At 45.7% G+C, this 21,137-nt stretch overlaps 2 protein-coding genes across 2 annotated transcripts; both read left to right on the top strand.

The window, feature by feature from the left end:
* The first annotated feature begins 6,711 nt into the window (after nucleotides 1-6,711).
* LOC124703165 (alcohol dehydrogenase 3-like) lies at nucleotides 6,712-9,364 on the top strand. Its single transcript, XM_047235388.1, has 9 exons — nucleotides 6,712-6,817; nucleotides 6,924-7,060; nucleotides 7,153-7,199; nucleotides 7,676-8,001; nucleotides 8,092-8,174; nucleotides 8,275-8,350; nucleotides 8,433-8,494; nucleotides 8,596-8,691; nucleotides 8,796-9,364. The coding sequence occupies exons 1-9, from the start codon at nucleotides 6,784-6,786 to the stop codon at nucleotides 9,072-9,074; spliced, it is 1,140 nt and encodes a 379-aa protein (XP_047091344.1). The 5' UTR covers nucleotides 6,712-6,783; the 3' UTR covers nucleotides 9,075-9,364.
* Nucleotides 9,365-12,110: 2,746 nt separating this feature from the next.
* Nucleotides 12,111-17,179, top strand: LOC124703164 (alcohol dehydrogenase 1-like). The gene is made up of 10 exons (XM_047235387.1): nucleotides 12,111-12,148; nucleotides 12,359-12,495; nucleotides 12,636-12,682; nucleotides 15,662-15,987; nucleotides 16,070-16,152; nucleotides 16,238-16,313; nucleotides 16,401-16,462; nucleotides 16,555-16,650; nucleotides 16,750-16,911; nucleotides 17,001-17,179. Exons 1-10 carry the CDS (start codon nucleotides 12,115-12,117, stop codon nucleotides 17,115-17,117), a joined length of 1,140 nt encoding a protein of 379 aa, XP_047091343.1. The 5' UTR covers nucleotides 12,111-12,114; the 3' UTR covers nucleotides 17,118-17,179.
* Nucleotides 17,180-21,137: the final 3,958 nt, after the last annotated feature.

Below are 21,137 nucleotides of genomic sequence, written 5' to 3'. Positions count from 1 at the left end.
CAGCATCCCCAAGCTTAGTTCGCTCGTCCCGAAGCGGTAAAACGATAACAAAGATAATTTCGGAGTGACATGCCATCATAAACTTGATCATACTATTTGTAAAGCATATGTAGTGAATGCAGCGATCAAAACAATGTATATGACATGGGTAAACAACTGAATCATAAAGCAAAGACTTTTCATGAATAGCACTTCAAGACAAGCATCAATAAGTCTTGCATAAGAGTTAACTCATAAAGTAATAATTCAAAGTAAAGGTATTGAAGCAACACAAAAGAAGATTAAGTTTCAGCGGTTGCTTTCAACTTGTAACATGTATATCTCATGGATATTTGTCAATGCAAAGCAATATAACAAATGCAATATGCAAATATGTAAGAATCAATGCAAAGTTTACACAAGTGTTTGCTTCTTGAGGTGGAGAGAGATAGGTGAACTGACTCAACATAAAAGTAAAAGAATGGTCCTTCAAAGAGGAAAGCATCGATTGCTATATTTGTGCTAGAGCTTTGATTTTGAAAACATATAGAGAGCATAAAAATAAAGTTTTGAGAGGTGTATGTTGTTGTCAACGAATGGTAGCGGGTACTCTAACCCCCTTGCCAGACAAACCTTCAAAGAGCGGCTCCCATTTTATTTTATTTTTGGGTGGTACTCCTTCCAACCTTTCTTTCACAAAACATGGCTAACCGAATCCTCGGGTGCCTGCCAACAATCTCATACCATGAAGGAGTGCCTTTTTATTTTAGTTTTATTATGATGACACTCCTCCCAACCTTTGCTTACACAAGCCATGGCTAACCGAATCCTTCGGGTGCCGTCCAACAATCACATACCATGGAGGAGTGTCTATTTTTGTTAATTAATTTGGGACTGGGAATCCCATTGCCAGCTCTTTTTGCAAAATTATTGGATAAGCGGATGAAGCCACTAGTCCATTGGTGAAAGTTGCCCAACAAGATTGAAAGATAAACACCACATACTTCCTCATGAGCTATAAAACATTGACACAAATCAGAGGTGATAAATTTTGAGTTGTTTAAAGGTAGCACTCAAGCAATTTACTTTGGAATGGCGGTGAAATACCATGTAGTAGGTAGGTATGGTGGACACAAATGGCATAGTGGTTGGCTCAAGTATTTGGATGCATGAGAAGTATTCCCTCTCGATACAAGGTTTAGGCTAGCAAGGTTGTTTGAAACAAACACAAGTATGAACTAGTACAGCAAAACTCACATAAAAGACATATTACAAGCATTATAAAACTATACATTGTCTTCCTTGTTGTTCAAACACCTTACTAGAAATTATCTAGACCTTAGAGAGACCAATTATGCAAACCAAATTTTAGCATGCTCTATGTATTTCTTCACTAATAGGTGCAAAGTATATGATGCAAGAGCTTAAACATGAGCACAACAATTGCCAAGTATCACATTACCCAAGACATTATAGCAATTACTACATGTATCATTTTCCAATTCCAACCATATAACAATTTAACGAAGAGGAAACTTCGCCATGAATATTATGAGCTAAGAACACATGTGTTCATATGAACCAGCGGAGTGTGTCTCTCTCCCACACAAGCATGATGTAATCCAATTTATTCAAACAAAAACAAAAACAAAAGCACACAGACGCTCCAAGTAAAGCACATAAGATGTGACCGAATAAAAATATAGTTTCAAGAGAAGGAACCTGATAATTTATCGATGAAGAAGGGGATGCCTTGGGCATCCCCAAGCTTAGACGCTTGAGTCTTCTTGATATATGCAGGGATGAACCACCGGGGAATCCCCAAGCTTAGGCTTTTCACTCTTCTTGATCGTAGTATATCATCCTCCTCTCTTGACCCTTGAAAACTTCCTCCACACCAAACTCGAAACAACTCATTAGAGGGTTAGTGGACAATAAAAATTAACATGTTCAGAGGTGACACAATCATTCTTAACACTTCTGGACATTGCATAAAGCTACTGGACATTAATGGATCAAAGAAATTCATCCAACATAGCAAAAGAGGCAATGCGAAATAAAAGGCAGAATCTGTCAAAACAGAACAGTCCGTAAAGATGGATTTTATTAGGCCACCAGACTTGCTCAAATGAAAATGCTCAAATTAAATGAAAGTTGCGTACATATCTGAGGATCACTCACGTAAATTGGCATAATTTTCTGAGTTACCTACAGAGAATTAGACCCAGATTCGTGACAGCAAAGAAATCTGTTTCTGCGCAGTAATCCAAATCTAGTACTTACTTTACTATCAAAGACTTTACTTGGCACAACAAAACACAAAACTAAGATAAGGAGAGGTTGCTACAGTAGTAAACAACTTCCAAGACACAAATATAAAACAAAGTACTGTAGCAAAATAACACATGGGTTATCTCCCAAGAAGTTCTTTCTTTTTAGCCATTAAAATGGGCTCAGCGAGTTTTAATGATGCACTCGCAAGAAATAGTATTTGAAGCAAAAGAGAGCATCAAGAAGCAAATCCAAAACATATTTAAGTCTAACATGCTTCCTATGCATAGGAATCTTGTAAATAAACAAGTTCATGAAGAGCAAAGTGACAAGCATAGGAAGATAAAACAAGTGTAGCTTCAAAAATTTCAGCACATAGAGAGGCATTTTAGTAACATGAAAATTTCTACAACCATATTTTCCTCTCTCATAATAACTTTCAGTAGCATCATGAGCAAACTCAACAATATAACTATCACATAAAGCATTATCATGAGTCTCATGCATAAAATTATTACTCTCCACATAAGCATAGTTATTCTTATTAATTGTAGTAGGAGCAAATTCAACAAAGTAGCTATCATTATTATTTTCATCAAGTGTAGGAGGCATATTGTAATCATAATCAAATTTATCCTCCATAACAGGTGGTACCAAAAGACTACTATCATTATCATCATAAATAGGAGGCAAAGTATCATCACGAGAAAATTTTCTCCTCAATGCTTGGGGGACTAAAAATATCATGAAAACCAGCTTCCCCAAACTTAGAACTTTCTATATCATTATCAACAATGGTGTTCAAAGCGTTCATACTAATATTACTACCAGCATGCAAATAAGATTTTATAGGTTTTTTAATTTTCGCATCAAACAATCCATGTTTTAAATCAGGAAATAGAATAAGAAGCTCACTCTTGTACATTATGCCAAACTAGTGTAAACAAGAAACAACAAGATGCAATTGCAGGATCTAAAGGAAATAGCTTCGAGCACACACACGACGGCGCCGGAAAAATACTTTACTCCGGGACCGTAGTATGAGAGCCTTTTACCTTTCCTCCCCGGCAACGGCGCCGGAAAAGTGCTTGATGTCTACGGGAGCTTCTATTCTTGTAGACAGTGTTGGGCCTCCAAGAGCGAGAGGTTTGTAGAACATGCAGCAAGTTTCCCTTAAGTGGATCACCCAAGGTTTATCGAACTCGGGGAGGAAGAGGTCAAAGATATCCCTCTCATGCAACCCTGCAACCACAAAGCAAGAAGTCTCTTGTGTCCCCAACACACCTAATAGATGCACTAGTTCGGCGAAGAGATAGTGAAATACGAGTGGTATGAATAAGTAGTAGCAACGGCACCAGTAACGAGTGCTTTGCCCGGGACGGTAAACAAGCAGTAGTAACGCAGCAGTAGTAACGCAAGTAAAACAAGTAAACAAGCAGCGATAGCGATATTTAGGAACAAGGCCTAGGGATTACACTTTCACTAGTGGACACTCTCAACATTGATCACATAACAGAATAGATAAATGCATACTCTACACTTTTGTTGGATGATGAACACATTGCGTAGGATTACACGAACCCTCAATGCCGGAGTTAACAAGCTCCACAATAATGCTCATGTTTTAGTAACCTTTAGTGTAAGATAGATCAACAGACTAAACCAAGTACTAGCATAGCATGCACACTGTCACCTTCATGCATATGTAGGAGGAATAGATCACATCAATATTATCATAGCAATAGTTAACTTCTCAATCCACAATAATGCTCATGTTTTAGTAACCTTTAGTGTAAGATAGATCAACAGACTAAACCAAGTACTAGCATAGCATGCACACTGTCACCTTCATGCATATGTAGGAGGAATAGATCACATCAATATTATCATAGCAATAGTTAACTTCTCAATCTACAAGAGATCATGATCATAGCATAAACCAAGTACTAACACGGTGCACACATCGTCACCTTTGCACACGTGCGAGGAGGAATAAAACTACTTTAATAACACATCACTAGAGTAGCACATAGATAAATTGTGATACAAACACATTGCAATCATAAAGAGATATAAATAAGCACCTCACTATGCCGTTCAACGAGTGAATAAGTATTCCGTGAAATATGGCCTAAGAGACCCACACGGTGCACACACTCGTCACCTTTACACACGTGGGACGAGGAGTCTCCGGAGATCACATAAGTAAAACTCACTTGACTAGCATAATGACATCTAGATTACAAGCATCATCATATGAATCTCAATCATGTAAGGCAGCTCATGAGATTATTGTATTGAAGCACATAGGAGAGAGATGAACCACATAGCTACCGGTACAGCCCCGAGCCTCGATGGAGAACTACTCCCTCCTCATGGGAGCAGCAGCGGTGATGAAGATGGCGGTGGAGATGGCAGCGGTGTCGATGGAGAAGCCTTCCGGGGGCACTTCCCCGCTCCGGCAGGGTGCCGGAACAGAGACTCCTGTCCCCCAGATCTTGGCTTCGCGATGGCGGCGGCTCTGGAAGGTTTCTGCGGTTTTCGTCGAACGCCCCGAGGTTTTTAGGTCAGGGGCTTTATATAGGCGGAGAGGCGGCGCAGGAGGGCTTCGGGGGCCCACACCCTAGGGGGCGCGCCCCCTTGGCCGCGCCGGGGTGTGGTGTGGTGGCCCTGCCCCCCTTCTCCGGCGGTTCTCGTGTGTTCCGGATGCTTCCGGGTAAAATAGGAACCCGGGCGTTGATTTCGTCCGATTCCGAGAATATTTCGTTACTAGGATTTCTGAAACCAAAAACAGCAGAAAACAGGAACCGGCACTTCGGCATCTTGTTAATAGGTTAGTTCCAGAAAATGCACGAATATGACATAAAGTGTGCATATAACATGTAGATAACATCAATAATGTGGCATGGAACACAAGAAATTATCGATACGTTGGAGACGTATCACTTGCTCACCTCTCAACTCCAGACTTTCACCGCCTCGGATATGCTTGACAAGGTGGTTTGGCACTTGTCCCCTTCTGGTCTCTACTCAGTCCAATCGATGTACCACAAAATTTCGCAAGGGGCGACGGTTGCTTACCACAAGGACGTGTGGGAGGCCAAGGTTCCACTCAAAATCAAGATCTTTGCCTGGCTGCTCATCCTTGACAGGCTCCCCTCCAGTCTTTTGGTGGCGGGCAGAAACGGTCCCGCTTCGGGGGCGTGTACACTCTGCGGCGCCCGGAGGACTCGTCCCACATCCTCTTTTCCTGTTCGATGGCAAGATTTTCTTGAAGCGCGCTGCGCAGTGTCTTGGGCTGCAATTGGTGCCCAGCCAATTTTTCACAGTTCCACGCCATCCTATCTAGTTTCTCTGGGAGGGCCAGGAGACTTCTCTGGACCCTCTTCCTGGCTCAGTCTTGGGCCCTTTGGACAGTGCGCAATAAGCTTACCATTGAGAAGAAACTGATAAACAACCCCGCTAATCTGATTTACAAAATGTGTATTTTCCTGCAGCTCTGGACCGTCAAGGCAAAACCAGGAGACAGGGAGGATCTCAGACGGCTGACAAGCGAGCTGAGGGAGCTCTACGCGTCCGTGAGACCAAGAAATCAAAGCCCAAGAATGCGGCGTAATCCTTCCAGTCAAGCTTAGAGCGGTCTTTGTGGGGTGCCGCCCCCGGGGTGTGTGTTTTTATGCTTTTGCTCTTTTGGCTAAGCTGTATGCTGCAGCCGTTTGTATGATACCTGGAACCTCTCTGGCTTTATTAATTTAAAGTTGGGCCACATATGGCCTTTTATCTAAAAAAAACTTTGGCGTATCTGCCACAGCAACAAATGCAGAAAGTTTCGGTTTTCCATTCTACCGCAATCAGTGGTTGGTCAGCTAAGCCCTCGATCATTTCCGCTGGGAAAGATTCGTATTCTAAGGCTTCTGAATCTTTCCAGAGAAAACTAAAATAGAAAACCAACTAATCTCCCACCACTTATGCACTGAACCGGCAGAAGCAGAGAACCATCGCCATGAAGTTTTCGGCTTGCTAGCTGCTAGTCTATTCTTCTAGCAAGGCGACGTCCATTGCAAAACGACGAGACATGGGATGTTGCTGCTCGCCGTAGTTTCCCATACTGAAGGTGGTTTTCAAGCCTGCCCCGGTTTTCGATCTCCAAGTCAGCTCTCTCCGTGCCTTGTTTTTTCATCTCTTTTCTTTTTCTACTGCCGTTGACCTTGTAGCCCCTTGATAAGGTTCACTACGTTTTCCGTACACTACACAGGGCTGAAAAATCTGAAACCGGCGAATAAACAAGCAGACAGAACCGCGGATGAACAGAAACAGCTAGCAATGGTGCTGGAAAAAAATAAATCCTTCGTATTTGCCCACTTGCACTCCAAGCTAACCTTGATTGGTCGCTGGTTCCTCCAGCACCAGTATATATACAGGGCTCGCCTCGCCTTTATTCCTCACCAACGTCTAATCAACGTACTGCGAAGTAGAAGCAGCAGCAAAGATTTTCCTTTGTGTTTGAGTTCTTGGAGCTAGCGACCAACAGAAATGGCGACCGCCGGGAAGGTGATCAAGTGCAGAGGTTCGTTTTTGAAATAGTAGCTAGTTTCATCAAATCTTGTTTCATGTGTGAAAAAGTCAAGAATTGTTGGCGGGTAACAGAGGTCTGAAGTATTTTGTTCTTGCAGCGGCGGTGGCATGGGAGGCCGGGAAGCCGCTGTCGATCGAGGAGGTGGAGGTGGCGCCGCCGCAGGCCATGGAAGTCAGAGTCAAGATCCTCTACACTGCTCTCTGCCACACTGATGTCTACTTCTGGGAAGCCAAGGTATCCACAATTGTGTCCCATAGTCTTGTTGTCTCCAATAGTCCAACTCTGACGCTAACTAACATGGTGATGTTCTGCTTTAATTTCTGCAGGGCCAAACTCCGGTTTTCCCTAGGATCTTAGGCCATGAAGCTGGAGGGTATGCATCACAATACTTTCCCGCTGTCTCTTATCTTATTTTATCACAGTTTGGTTGTTTGGTGGAATCTTGATTCTTGAATTATAGTTTATTCATGCGAGCTACTATATATAGTCATCCCGAGTCCTGATTTGTCAGTCGATTAGATTGACTAAGTGTCCATATAATACTAACATGGGATAAGACAATATGAAGAATACTGTGACAACATCATGGATGACAGAAACTCACAGAAAGTGCTTTGACTTGTCTCCTAATTAGTCAGTTATTTTTTTCCGAAATAATATTAATTATTCAAAACATATCAATCATGTGACTGCATTATTTATTTCTGACATATTTTGACTTACTAATTTTCTAGATATTTGTTACTTGTACACAAAGGGACCCTTTTTTGCATTTCAATGAAAATTTTGCTGCTCTTCATAATTTAACTGTTCTAATAACACCTTCCACAAATGATATCTTCCTCACAGCATTGTTGAGAGCGTCGGAGAGGGTGTGACCGAGCTGGTGCCGGGTGACCATGTCCTCCCGGTCTTCACTGGCGAATGCAAGGAGTGTGCCCACTGCAAGTCAGAGGAGAGCAACCTGTGTGATCTTCTCAGGATCAATGTGGATCGTGGTGTGATGATTGGGGACGGACAGTCCCGCTTCACCATCGATGGGAAACCGATCTTCCATTTTGTCGGGACCTCCACCTTCAGTGAGTACACCGTGATCCATGTAGGGTGTCTCGCGAAGATCAACCCAGAGGCGCCCCTTGACAAAGTTTGTGTTCTCAGCTGTGGTATCTCAACTGGTAAGACATGGCTACTAATGCAACTGATTCCAAATGAATTACTAGTATGTTTAGGATGCCTGAATTAGTTGCTGAAATGTCATTTTTCAGGACTTGGTGCGACCCTAAATGTTGCGAAACCGAAGAAGGGTTCGACGGTAGCGATTTTTGGTCTTGGAGCTGTGGGCCTTGCTGTAAGCGACATTCTGTAATCTTCCACAAAATATTAGTGCAGGTTGCTGAGAACTGTACCATAAAACCATGACTAACTGTTTTTTTACAATGATCAATCAGGCCATGGAAGGGGCCAAGATGGCTGGGGCATCAAGAATTATTGGTGTGGACTTGAACCCTGCAAAATATGAACAAGGTACAATATTTCTGACGGAAGCACCAGGACTACTTAATATATATAGCGCACCGAACCTAACAATAATTCCACCATTACTCAGCTAAGAAATTTGGATGCACCGAATTTGTGAACCCAAATGACCACACCAAGCCCGTGCAAGAGGTTTGTTCTTTTCCATCAGTAAACATTGCTCCCTTTTATCACGACTTAGACAAGCTTGTGCAAAAAAAAAAAAAAACTCACTGTCCAATGATGTTCTCTAGGTGCTCGTGGAGATGACCAATGGTGGAGTTGACAGTGCCGTCGAGTGTACTGGCAACATCAACGCCATGATTTCTGCCTTCGAATGCGTTAGTGATGTAATATACTTCTCAATGCACCTACATATGATCTGTACTCCTATGACCATTGTGAGCAATGTCTATTCTTTGTTGAACTGAATCATGAAATCTTTCGGGTACAGGGGTGGGGCGTGGCCGTGCTGGTGGGCGTCCCTCACAAGGATGATGTGTTCAAGACCCAGCCGATGAACTTTCTCAGCGAGAAGACACTGAAAGGCACCTTCTTCGGTAACTACAAGCCGCGCACCGATCTCCCCGAAGTCGTCGAGATGTACATGAGGAAGGAGCTGGACTTAGAGAAGTTCATCACGCACAGTGTGCCGTTCTCGCAGATCAACATGGCGTTTGACCTTATGCTCAAGGGAGAGGGACTGCGCTGCGTCATGAGGATGGAGGAGTAGACATCACCTCTTCTTGGCCATTTTCCTCGCTGCTTTTGGGATTTGGTGCTTGACAAACTTAAGTGATTTCTAAAAAAAAGACTTTCATTGTTTAATAATGTAGTATGTACTAGTCGTGAGATAAGCATGCGATGTTCATCTCTGTGATCGGTGATCGCAGAGAACGGAACAGCTCCGCTTTTTATGTTCAAGGTTTGGCCTTATTTTCAGTGTGGCGTGTGCTGCTTCCAGTCCGTGTGTAAATTACTACCATTGTGCACAATAATAATAACTTGCAGTTTTTGTGTTAATATTGTTGTCCGCCATTGCAAATTGGTTCTTCTGTTTTCCCTTCGTTTCTTTGTTTGCAGAAACCTATCTTTTTTTGTGTGCGGAATATGTTTGAAGGCGGTTGCTTGCTGTTTGCAGGTTCATAGCTTACTGTGCTCTGTTTTGTTAGACTAAATCAAAGCACAGATCTCTGTCGCTGGAGTGGCGTCAGCAGGACAGGTCCGAGTCCTTGCAAAGTAGGAGGGAATTTGTAGCATTTCGGAGTCACTCATTTTTAGTAGTGTTTATTCACATAAGATCACCAAATAATAGCTTCTTTTCGATAAAGAGCATATATTAATATCACGGAGATACCAATTACACAGCCTCTGCAACAACATTATGTTCTAATGGTATAAAGGATACACACAGCCAAAAAAAAGAAGAATTACAGAAAAAGAGATCGAAAACTTGAAACAACAACACTGACACCACCAAGACAACAACAGAAGATCAGCTTCTCCACAAGCGACGCCTCCAAGAAGGAAACAGTGCATAAACGTTGTCGTCACCCAATCATAGATCTTATGTTTTCACCCCGAAGAAAGTCATCGCTCTCAAAACAACACCTTCAACAAGAACATTGTCAGGCACAACCAATTAAGGCCAGACATTGGATTTTCACCATGAAAGATAGAACTCTCAACTTTTCATGTGTAGTCACCTCCACGGGTACAAGTCGTTGTTTGAATTCACGAAGCACCAAGCCAATTCCACCTCACCACCAAGATCTGACCACCATTGCTCTTCCACCGATCTCGGCTTTCATGACCTTCTCTGCCAGCACCATGGAAAGAGGACGAGCTCCATGATATTAACAACCATAACTTCGAAGCGCTTCCTCTGAAACTAAGCGGTCAGATAAAAGACATGGTTGCACACGACCGAAAACACCCAATCCAGCAATCTTCAGGCATTGATTGCACAATGAATTCCACCGGCAGGGCCTTCTGGAACACGACAATCCAGCCAACCCAGTGGGAAGAAGCTTCCGACCGATCTTCACTTAGCGCGAGAGGAATCCGAGGACCACCACCATTATTTGCAAGACTAGCACTCCCCTCGCCGTCGGTCAACTACCAACCAGATCGGAAGACATGGAGACGGCAGCCAGCGCAGCCCGTCGGCATGGCAAGGACCAACACCAGGACCACGCCTGCCTAGGTCCACCCGGTCGAGATCTTGGCCAAAGACCTAGATCGGATCGAGGCGGCCTAGGGCACCATCGTGCGGGCGGGTGCCCAGCGGCTCACCATCCCCTCCTCGTCACCACTCCGGTGGAGGCGCTCAGGCCCCAGCCAAAACTAGCTGCACCGCTAAAGGCCCTCCGCTGACACCCACCACCCCCATGAGCCACGGCCGAGAGACTCGTCTCATGCCCACCGCCGTTTCGAACGGTAGGCGCCGCCCTCACCGCCGGCGGCGGCAACAACGACCAAGAGCAATGCGAGAAAGGGGGACTTAGGGTTGGGTAGGCAGGGGGAGGGGGCCTCCGGAGTCGCCCGGGAGGGGGGCGACTCCTAAGAGAGATGGTTGTTCTGAAAACGACTGGCTAAAACTACACCAAAAATGGCTTCTGAAGATAAAAGAATCATAGCATAATGATTTCAAGTAGTATGTGATCCAATGGTACATCTGAACTCAACTCGGTAACAATGAGGAGAGAGGAGAGGAGGGCCCGTGGGAGAAAAAAAAAGTAAAAGTTAAACTTTTTTACGGTGCAAGAAATCGTATTTGTAAGTTTTATTTTTTTAAAGAAAAACTACTCCATCCGATTCATATTACTTATTGCTAGGATGAATGTATCTATAACTAAAATATGAATATGTGTACTTATTAGTTATCTATATTAAGGGATGCCCGCTCATCATGGTACGGTTTGATCGTACCAATGTTTGTTAAAACTTCTGTTTTCATGGACAGTCCTGTGTTACGATCACGCCTGACCGTACCACAAATCATTAAAATTTCTGGTTCCGCGGCGAAAATTGTTGGGTCGGCCCAATGTTTTGGTACGGTCACATGGTCTGGTTCGGGCTGATCATACTAGTGATCGTTAAATCGTCTATGACCATATAGCAACTTGTTTTCTTCAACAACAAAAAATCGTGAACTGTTCATGTTAGTTTGGGTACAAAAAATTGACAACATTTGCATCGCTTATACAGTAGTAATTTTCAATGAATATTTCTAGGAAGATGATTAATTACCTTATTCTTGTCATCTCCGTTGTTTGAACTTTGAACATATCTATTAACAAAAAGTAAAACTTGCTCTTTCATACTATTTCATGGGTTGCCTTCCTATTTATCATGAATTTTAATTTTTTTAAACATATTATTTTAGTACGTGATGAAAGGGATATAAAAAATAAATAAAGAGCAGACCATGGAACCAGAAGCGGCAGCGTAACTCCCCTCTTTCTACGCTCGTGCAGAATCCCGGAAACCATTTTCCTCTACACTGCAAACACCTCTGTCCGTCCGTGCAACCGACGCTTACCATGATCCAGCCAGGTGCCACCACCGACCCTCCCTCCCTGCCCCCACCGACGAGGGAAAGAGCCAGACAAACCACGGCTTCCAGGTGTAGGAAGGAGCCTCGGTATCGGCGCCAGGTGGTTTGCTACGCAACAAGTACGTACAGGGTGGCTTCAGGTAGGAGCTATATATAGACCACGCACCCCACGCTCGGTTCCCCCACGGATTTCATCCACTAAGGCGTGGGAGCAATGGCGACCGCGGGGAAGGTGATCAAGTGCAAAGGTCTGCTCTGCTTCTTGCTCTTTCCTTTGAGTACTTCCCTCAAGATTTGATAAGGCCTCACTGAAAGTTGCTTGCTTGTGTCCTTTTCGCTTGCCGATTTTACCTATTATTGTAAGAACAAGGTTTAAATAGTTTCCGTGGGAAACTATGGTGTGATCCGGAGACTGCATGCATTCTGATGTCCTTTTCTTGGATCTGTGCGTGTTGCAGCCGCGGTGGCATGGGAGGCGGGGAAGCCGCTGTCGATGGAGGAGGTGGAGGTGGCGCCGCCGCAGGCCATGGAGGTGCGCGTCAAGATCCTCTTCACCGCCCTCTGCCGCTCCGACGTCTACTTCTGGGAGGCCAAGGTATGCATGCCACGGGCATCCTAGTTTTTTTTTCGATATGCATGCCACGGGCATCCTAGTATCTGCTTCTGGTCAATAATTAGTTATATCCCGCCTGGGTTTTGTGGTTGACTTGCGCCTCCGTGGCTTCCGATGCTTAGGGACAGACTCCCGTGTTCCCTCGGATCTTTGGTCATGAAGCTGGAGGGTATGTTCTTGCACTACTACTCCCGTTGATATATTATTACTGATTTGCTTCTGTATATGTTTATGAAACCCTGAACATGTGAAGTAGACATCAGGAAAAAAAGTTTATATTCAGAAATACAAGAACTGTGTGGCTTGTGTTGGAACGGTTATTTTTTTTTTAGAATGACAGGGGGGCCCACCGAGTTGTTATTATTACCCAAAAAAGCCAAGGAACCGATCTATATATACAGGATGTAGGAAATACATGAGGGATGGGACGAGAGAAACACGAAGTCAAACATCGTGAGTAAGAACGTAGGACCGAAGCGCATCAAGGGCCACCCGGTTGGCGGTCTAGAGGCGCCACCGCTAGAGGGCAAGATCGTCGCACACCATCCTAAGTGTAGAGCTCGAGGCGGGGGTCTTGCCGTTGAAGACAAGGTCATTGCAGGACTTCCAGATGGACCAAGTGGCGGCGGGCACAAGGGAGGGCGCCTGAAGATCCCAAATGTAGAAGCGCCCTGTTGGGATTGGGACATTCAGCCAGGATCACAGTTCCGCGGACAGGTGGCAGTCGAAGAACAGGTGCCTGCTGGACTCCGCGGCGGGGCAAGCAACACAAATGTCGGAGGGGCCGCGCTGCTCTTGTAGAAGAGGTTGGCTCGTGTGCTTAGTTGGTCGATGTCAGCGAGGTACGCGAAGATCTTCAGCTTCGTAGGGAGCCGCAGGGACCAAGACATGCATGTAGACGCGTCCCGCGGACGCGCCGTCGATAGCATGCGGTAAGACTCGCGCGAGCAGAAGCGAGGAGCCGAGGGAGAGTCGATGGAGCGTCTGGCTGCCCCTGAGAGAGGTGTTGTCGATGAGCCGGCGAACCAAGAGAAGCTTGGTCTCTGCGGTAGAGAGGTCAAGTCCCTGAGTGACCACAGAGGCTGTGGAGGCGTGCCGGCGAGTGTTGTGGGAGAACAGAGCAGGGAAGCGCTCCGCAAGCAGCTCACGAAGGAGCCACTTGTCCAGCTAGAAGGACGTGGAGCAGCCGTCCACTACCTCCACCCTTGTGATGGCGCGGTAGAGGGGGATGCACACCTCAACGATCTTCTCCTGGAATGAGGGGGGGTAGAGGACTCCCCCAAGTCACGACCTGTATGCGAGTAGAACCAATTCTTCCAAGTACTGGGTTAGTTTGGCGGAGTTCATGGAAAAAAATTAAAAGCAAGCACTTGTTCTGCCAGTGGAGATCCTTAATGCCAAAATCGTCGTGCTGCTTAGACAATAAAACTTTAGCGCAAACGATTAGACAACGAGCACCAGAACATGAGTCTTTCCTGGTCTAGAAAAAAGCAGACGTCTCTTATCAATACTTTCAATAACACAATAGGGAAGAAAATACGAGCACATGTAGTACGTAGCGAGATTATTCGGCAAAACATTACACAGAACGAGCCTACCCCCGGAGAACAATAGGTGGACACGCCAGCTAGAAAGATGATGGTCGAAGGAGAGAATGAGGGGGGCGGATGCCGATGCAGGGAGCTTCGTGGGAAAGAGAGGTAGGTCAAGGTATGGCTGGGGAAGGATGAGATGGAATAGCCAAGCTAAGAGGCCATAGCAGCAGCAGCATCCGGGGAAACATCCATAGGGATGAAGCATGACTTGTGGAAATAATGGCGAGACCAATAGCGGACTTGAAGTCCTCAAGTACATGTTTGAGGCAGGCTGCGGCACCTGGGGCGGCCTTGCAAAGAATCAGGATGTCATCAGCATATTGGAGAACAGGATGACGGCAACGCAAATATGGCTAGGATCGGGGGAGTGAGGGAGGTAGGGGATGGGAGTGTCGCAGGGAGGAGATGAGTAGGAAATGGAAGGTGAGGGAGCTGCAGTAAAAAAGAGGGGGCAAAAAGTTTCTATCCTGGAAGCGCTGAACGAAAGAGAGGTGGCAGGCCCATCCAGGCCCACAACATGCATGGACCAGTCAGCGCCCACGCTGGCGTAGAGCGGCAGCGTGTTTGACCCCTGACCTAATTCTTCACCACCTTCCGCAGCGGCCGAGAGGACGACTATCTCCCAGCGATGGCGGCCAGGTCGGGAGACGGGAAACCTCCTCCGCCGGTTGACCTCCCCGGATGTAAGGATTTGTGTACCAGAATCAAATCACGGACGGAAAAAGAAGAAGCAAAAGAAGAAAAGAGGGCACAGCCATGGCGCCGGACAACGAGGGAGTCCGGCCGGGAAGGCAAGTGAAGGAGAAGTTCAGTGCATTGGCGACGTAAAACGAGTTGTACCGAGGATACAGGCTCGCCGGAGTTATCTAGAACCGGTTAAGCTCGCACGTACCACCGACCGCAAATGCAACCATGGTGTAAAACATTGACAGTATTGAGTCCAAGAAAGCCGCACCTGGGGAGCGGTACGGCACGCCGGCATCTCTGGCCATGCGGGGAGGCTCCTGCCCCGAGCACGTCGTCGCTAGAGGCGCCAAGGGAGATCGAAGCGTTGCCGGAGCGGCGAGGCACGCGCTCGACATCAGGAGTTCCGGCCACCAAGGGGTCGAGCGGCAGTGATGTGCAGTCGCCCGGTCACGAGAGCTCTCACTCATGTCCTATGTGTTAGAACGTTATATAACTATTGTTGTTTATTATTGCCATCACCTTGCCGTTGGAGCTTGATGAACTCAGTATCAACATCTTGCATCAATATCAATATCATCACTTTGTAGGAATGTTCGGTTGACAGGTTCCCATGTCTATCTTCAATTAAGATACCGCTGTCAGCTATTAGTCTGCCCCTTTAGTTGACTTGGTATGTCCTTTAAATTTTTTTTTTTTGCGAAACACAGTACAATCAAAGACGCTCACACATACGCGCACACACTCACCACTATGAACGTACACACGCACATCCTACCCCTATGAGAACTCTGATATGAAGTCCTTTTGTATTGAGATTTTGGTCATATTTATCTGTTGTGCCTCCCCTGAACATGTTTATGTTACAGCATAGTGGAGAGTGTTGGAGAGGGTGTAACTGAGGTTGCCCCTGGTGACCATGTCCTCCCTGTGTTCACTGGGGAGTGTAAGGAATGCCTCCATTGCAAGTCGGTGGAGAGCAACATGTGTGATCTGCTCAGGATCAACACCGACAGGGGTGTGATGATCAGTGATGGCAAGTCACGGTTCTCTATTGATGGCAAGCCGATTTACCATTTCGTTGGGACTTCCACCTTCAGTGAGTATACTGTCCTGCATGTTGGTTGTGTTGTGAAGATCAACCCTGAGGCTCCCCTTGACAAAGTCTGTGTTCTTAGCTGTGGTGTTTCTACTGGTAAGTTGACTTGTATTTTTTGTAGTGTGCTTGTTATGGCTACTTCTGATCTTGAGATGCTGAGTTGACATTCTTTTTGTAGGTCTTGGTGCGTCGATTAATGTAGCAAAACCGCCAAAGGGTTCGACAGTCGCGATATTTGGGCTAGGAGCTGTTGGACTTGCTGTAAATATTCTGACTCTTCTCATGATTGTCCTACAACTGCAATCTGGACTTGCACTTATTTGCCCTTCATGTTTATGTGATTTAGGCTGCAGAAGGTGCAAGGATTGCAGGAGCCTCAAGGATAATTGGTATTGACCTGAACACCAACAGATTTGAAGAAGGTAAATACTCCTGATTTTACCAGATCATGAGTTTTCGTTTGTTGCTTTGAGAAGCCACTAAGTCTCCCTAATTTTGTCCATGTTCAGCTAGAAAATTTGGCTGCACAGAATTTGTGAACCCAAAAGACCACAGCAAGCCTATTCAAGAGGTTTGTTTCTTCACATCAGGGAAATATATTCTTTAGACACCTAATGCTCATATACCACATCATCACAAGATACAAATGTTGTGATGCTCTAGGTACTTGTTGAGATGACAAATGGCGGAGTTGACCGCAGTGTTGAATGCAGTGGCAACATCAATGCTATGATACAAGCATTTGAATGTATTCATGATGTATGACTTCGTAACACATCAATCATCAACTTGAACATGATCATTTTCTGTGTTCTCTTTTTCCTGGATTGAATCATTAAATCTGTGATCTGTATACAGGGCTGGGGTGTAGCTGTGCTGGTGGGTGTGCCACACAAGAACGCCGAATTCAAGACCCACCCAATGAATTTCCTCAGTGGGAGGACTCTGAAGGGCACCTTCTTCGGTAACTTCAAACCACGCACTGACCTACCCAATGTTGTGGAGATGTACATGAAGAAGGTAAACAGGAAGCTCTGGGATGTGCTGAAAGCTGTCCTGTTTCTAAAATATCATACTCTGAAACCTGAACAAGTTGCTATTTTCTTCAGGAGCTGGAGGTGGAGAAGTTCATCACCCACAGCGTGCCGTTCTCGGAAATCAACAAGGCCTTCGACCTCATGGCGAAGGGCGAGGGCATCCGCTGCATCATCCGCATGGAGAACTAGGTCTCTCACCTGCTTTCGAACGCTCCAATGTAGTATGCAATAAGTGCTGGGGGCGGTCTCTGAACCTGTCTTGGTTGAGATTTTTTCGCGAAAACGCAAAAACCTTGCGTTTCGATGCATTGATAGAAAAGAAGGTTATAATTACAAGTCCTCGAGAGGACTCATCCCGCCATACAACTCGACCCAACAAAGAGAGCCTATCCTAGGGGAGGAGTTGGCGAACACCTCGGGCCCCCGCGTCCGCCCATTGCCGCGCTTCAGAACAAATGTCGTTGAACAGGGATACCACTGACGGACGTGCGTTGTCAAAGACCGCAGCATTCCGGTGCTTCCATATCCACCACGCTGTGAGCATGATTATCGACGAGGTGCCTTTGCGTAGCTGGCGAGGGGCGGTCCGCACCACCAGCGACCACCACTCCGCGAAGTCGCCCTCAACTGTGAGAGGACCTGACGTGGATCGAATCCACGAGAGGACCTCATACCAGATCACCCAGTGAGGAGGTGCGTCATGGTTTCCACCGACTGGTCACACAGAGCGGACACCTAGGCGCTTGTGGTAAACCACGTCGCGCCAATCTCTCACCCGTTCAACATCTGTCTAGGCAAGCCAGTCATATGAAGAACTTCACCCGCGGCGGCGTCCAAGACTTCCAATGCCCGGACAAACCTCCGCCCAAGTCTTGGTTGAGATCAGACACGCATCGTTGATGAGATACTCTTCCGTGTATCATCGTCGTTCGCTGTTTAGCCTTCCTGAGCCAGTAGCCTAGTATTAGCCTCCAGTGTCTGTAATTACGTACCGATGGAACATTGGCAGATTTGCTGCCGCTCGTGCACCATCTGGGAACTGGATGGACAAAGCGGTCCAAGTTTAGGCAATGCAAATTTCCCTTCGTTTCCTAGTTTTGTTCATCTTTCTCTGCTCTTGATGATCACGTTATATTCTGGAAAATTTTGGAAAAACAAATTGGAACCCAGGGCCGTGCTGATATATCACGGTGAACCGGCGGTCTATGTTAACACGAACAATGTGTTCTGAAGTTCAGGAAATGCAGTGTGTTTCCTAGATACTGTCGATTTTCTCTGCTCTGGATGATCAAGCTTGTTATTGCTCTCCACAGTTCATAAAATTTGTTGTTTTTGAGAGAAATGTGCAAAACTGAAATATGAGTTTGATTCGGTTACTTGGGAACCCGAGTCAGTTTTTATTATTTTCTACTTTATGCTGTAAGAGAAGACGTACGTAAATAGTGTCACGTACTATTTACAGATCATTTGTTCTTTTTGTGTAGGCCACATTTTGACATTTTTTTGGATGAAATTTCATAGATGAATAAGATACAATAGAATGTATGTCTAGAATTTTAGTTTGCATTTTTTGGAAACTTGAAAATGTCAGAACAAAAATGGGGTGCGGGCGCAACTAGTTGCGGAATATCCCCTCTCCTGTTGGCCGGACAAACCTGCATCAGTTGGTACACGTTCCACTTATGGCATCTCCAACGGCCCAACGCATTTCGGACCCAAAGTGGCCACGCACGTTTATTTGCGTCGGTCCGCGGATACGAAAATAGTTAGGGATCCGTTTGCTCTGAGGGGTATCCTAGCGGGCCAACGCATTTTGTCCGCCCAGGTTCTTTTTTATCACCCAAAACACCATAAACAAGTAAATTCTAATAAAAATATGACCATCAGATTGTCTCAAATATAAGTCTATCAGATTGTCCACATCGTACGGCACAAAATGTTGTAGTTTAAAAGGAGCACAACATGGCCATGATTAGCAAATATAGTCCAGAAAGAGGCCAAGATGGGCGCGGCAGATCAAGCGTCATGCGCACGGATTTCGGCGCGCTTCTCCAGCAACCAGGCTTGGTGTCGTCGTCCATGGTGGCCAAGTCATCCAGCATGATCCTTGTGTCCTCTGCCTGAATCTTGGCCTCGGTGTCGAGCCTTCTGGCCTCGACGTCCATCATTTTGGCCTTGGCGTCTGCCCTTTGGCCTCGACGTCCATCCTTTCAAAATCAATGGTCTCTTTGGTGAGGTTGATCATGCGTCTCTAGGAAGGGATCCTCTGTGGTTGTTCCGACGATGCCTTGGCAGACAAAATCACCGCCAAAGATCATGGCCGAAATAATCTATGAACTTACCGAGGATCCTCTCTTGCTTGACGTAGAGCATGGCCTCCACGAGGCTAGTATGCAGGTCTACTTGGGCATTGGCTTTCACCTACATCAGTCCGGCCATTTCAGTGCCACATGCGCCTGCTATGCAACCGCCGCGTGTTTCCTCTCCTTCAAATTCATGCGCCTGCCCCGTCGCTTCACGGCCTCGACGTCTTTCTCCTCAATCGACAACAGCTTTTTTGGCACCTTCGCCTTTGTTTCGCGGCCTCTGGTGGCTACGAGGCTTTCTTCGGAATCCATGGCAGCTACGGCTAGAAGTACGTTCATCGCAAGGGGCTGGAATGTTGGCGCTGCTCAACTTTGATTTTTGGGGCTGCAAGTGGCCTCTGGCGGGAATGTGAGTGGCTAGCCACTGGAGTGCAGTCCCTACGTGAGGAACGGCGGTCACTTGGCGCGCCCGTGAAGCGTCCGCGTAGATGCAAACTCGGCACATATTTGGCCCACGTTTGCGTCTTTGCGGACAGGCCTGTCACTATACGTCGGGCCGCTGGGCCTGGGTGCAAGTGCATTTTTTTACCGCGCGTTCGCAAACAGACGCTCGTTTGCGTCGCCCCGTTGAAGATGCCCTTAGGCCCATGACAAGTGTCCTAGCAAAACCCTGGCCCATGCACGGTGAACAACCGTTTTTTTTTTCAAAAATTCCGCCAATATATTAATAATCATCAATAGCAATACATCTTGTTGGAGAGTACCAAAACATTGCAACCGTATGAAAGAAAAGTTATGTCTCGTTTAGCATCACTCGAAGATATCCTTAAGAAAAATATAAAATTTAGAGAGAAGACTCTCTTGAAATTTCCTCATTAAAAAATGTTCTTGAGGAGGAACGAGAAACCGTAGCTTCTCTTAGAGAGAAAATAGAAATTCTTGAGGAGCCTCAAGATGAAATAATTGCTAAACTCACCAAACAAAGAGATCATGCTAGGGCTAAGTTAAAAGTGCTTAAAAGGAAAAGTAGGAATTTGATGTTGATCAGGATAAACTTGTTAATGGTCTAGATGATCTAGACAAGGCTCACAAGGCCTTGGAGACTGAACATTCTCTCCTCTCCAAGTCACATGAGAAACTTCAAATTAGGCTCACTAAATATGATGTGTCTTATTCTTCTACCTCTACTAGTGATCATGCAAATATCATTGAAGTAAATGCTAGGTTGAAAGATGATCTTTCTAAATCCTCCTCTTCCTAAAGTAAGATATCTTTGGATGACCCCTTGAGTAAGCAAAGGTCAAACATTGGGAAGGAGGGTCTTGGTTATGGGGACAAGGCAAAGAAGACAAACAAGAAGAAGGCCAGACCCGCACAAGGAATGAAGAAGATTGCCAATGGTGGTGATGCCTCAAAGGGCAAAGCCACTAATGATGATCATGCGGGAACTGCTAACCCTCACTATATTTTATTTAATGATTATTATGGTGATGTCTATGCAAAATATGTTGGCCCTTATGATGGAAAGACCCTTGTTGCTAATAAAAGAGGAACCATTGAAAATGGGTACCTAAATCCAAGATTTGATCTCATATAGGACTATGCCGCCAGAGGGTCAAAATGGGTGATTGATAGTGGATGCACAAGTCATATGACCGGCGGAAAGCATCTTGTCAAGGAGTTGAGGACCAATTATCATAATATAACTGTCTCATTTGGCGAGGTACTAGGTTTTGGCAAGGTTGTAGTTGCACACAACATTACTCTTGTGGATGTCATGATTGTCAAAACCCGTGGTTACAATCTATTGTCCATTTCCGTCCTAGGCAAGATGGGTTTCACTGTCCTTATTGATAAAGGTATTGTGGTAATCTTCTGGAGAAAGACTGTAAAAGTCGCTTGC

The sequence above is a fragment of the Lolium rigidum genome, chromosome 3, assembly GCF_022539505.1.
Source record: "Lolium rigidum isolate FL_2022 chromosome 3, APGP_CSIRO_Lrig_0.1, whole genome shotgun sequence".
NCBI classification, from domain to species: domain Eukaryota; kingdom Viridiplantae; phylum Streptophyta; class Magnoliopsida; order Poales; family Poaceae; genus Lolium; species Lolium rigidum.
Note: the sequence above shows the minus strand (reverse complement) of the source record. Positions and strands in the feature narration are given on the sequence as shown.

Excerpts from the sequence above, each read along its gene's own strand:
- LOC124703165 (XM_047235388.1), top strand. The coding sequence starts at position 6,784 with ATGGCGACCGCCGGGAAGGTGATCAAGTGCAGAG. Across the intron at positions 7,061-7,152 it reads TCTACTTCTGGGAAGCCAAG|GGCCAAACTCCGGTTTTCCC; the intron begins GTATCCACAATT and ends TAATTTCTGCAG. Across the intron at positions 8,692-8,795 it reads CCTTCGAATGCGTTAGTGAT|GGGTGGGGCGTGGCCGTGCT; the intron begins GTAATATACTTC and ends TTTCGGGTACAG.
- LOC124703164 (XM_047235387.1), top strand. The coding sequence starts at position 12,115 with ATGGCGACCGCGGGGAAGGTGATCAAGTGCAAAG. Across the intron at positions 12,683-15,661 it reads TTTGGTCATGAAGCTGGAGG|CATAGTGGAGAGTGTTGGAG; the intron begins GTATGTTCTTGC and ends TTTATGTTACAG. Across the intron at positions 16,153-16,237 it reads TAGGAGCTGTTGGACTTGCT|GCTGCAGAAGGTGCAAGGAT; the intron begins GTAAATATTCTG and ends TATGTGATTTAG.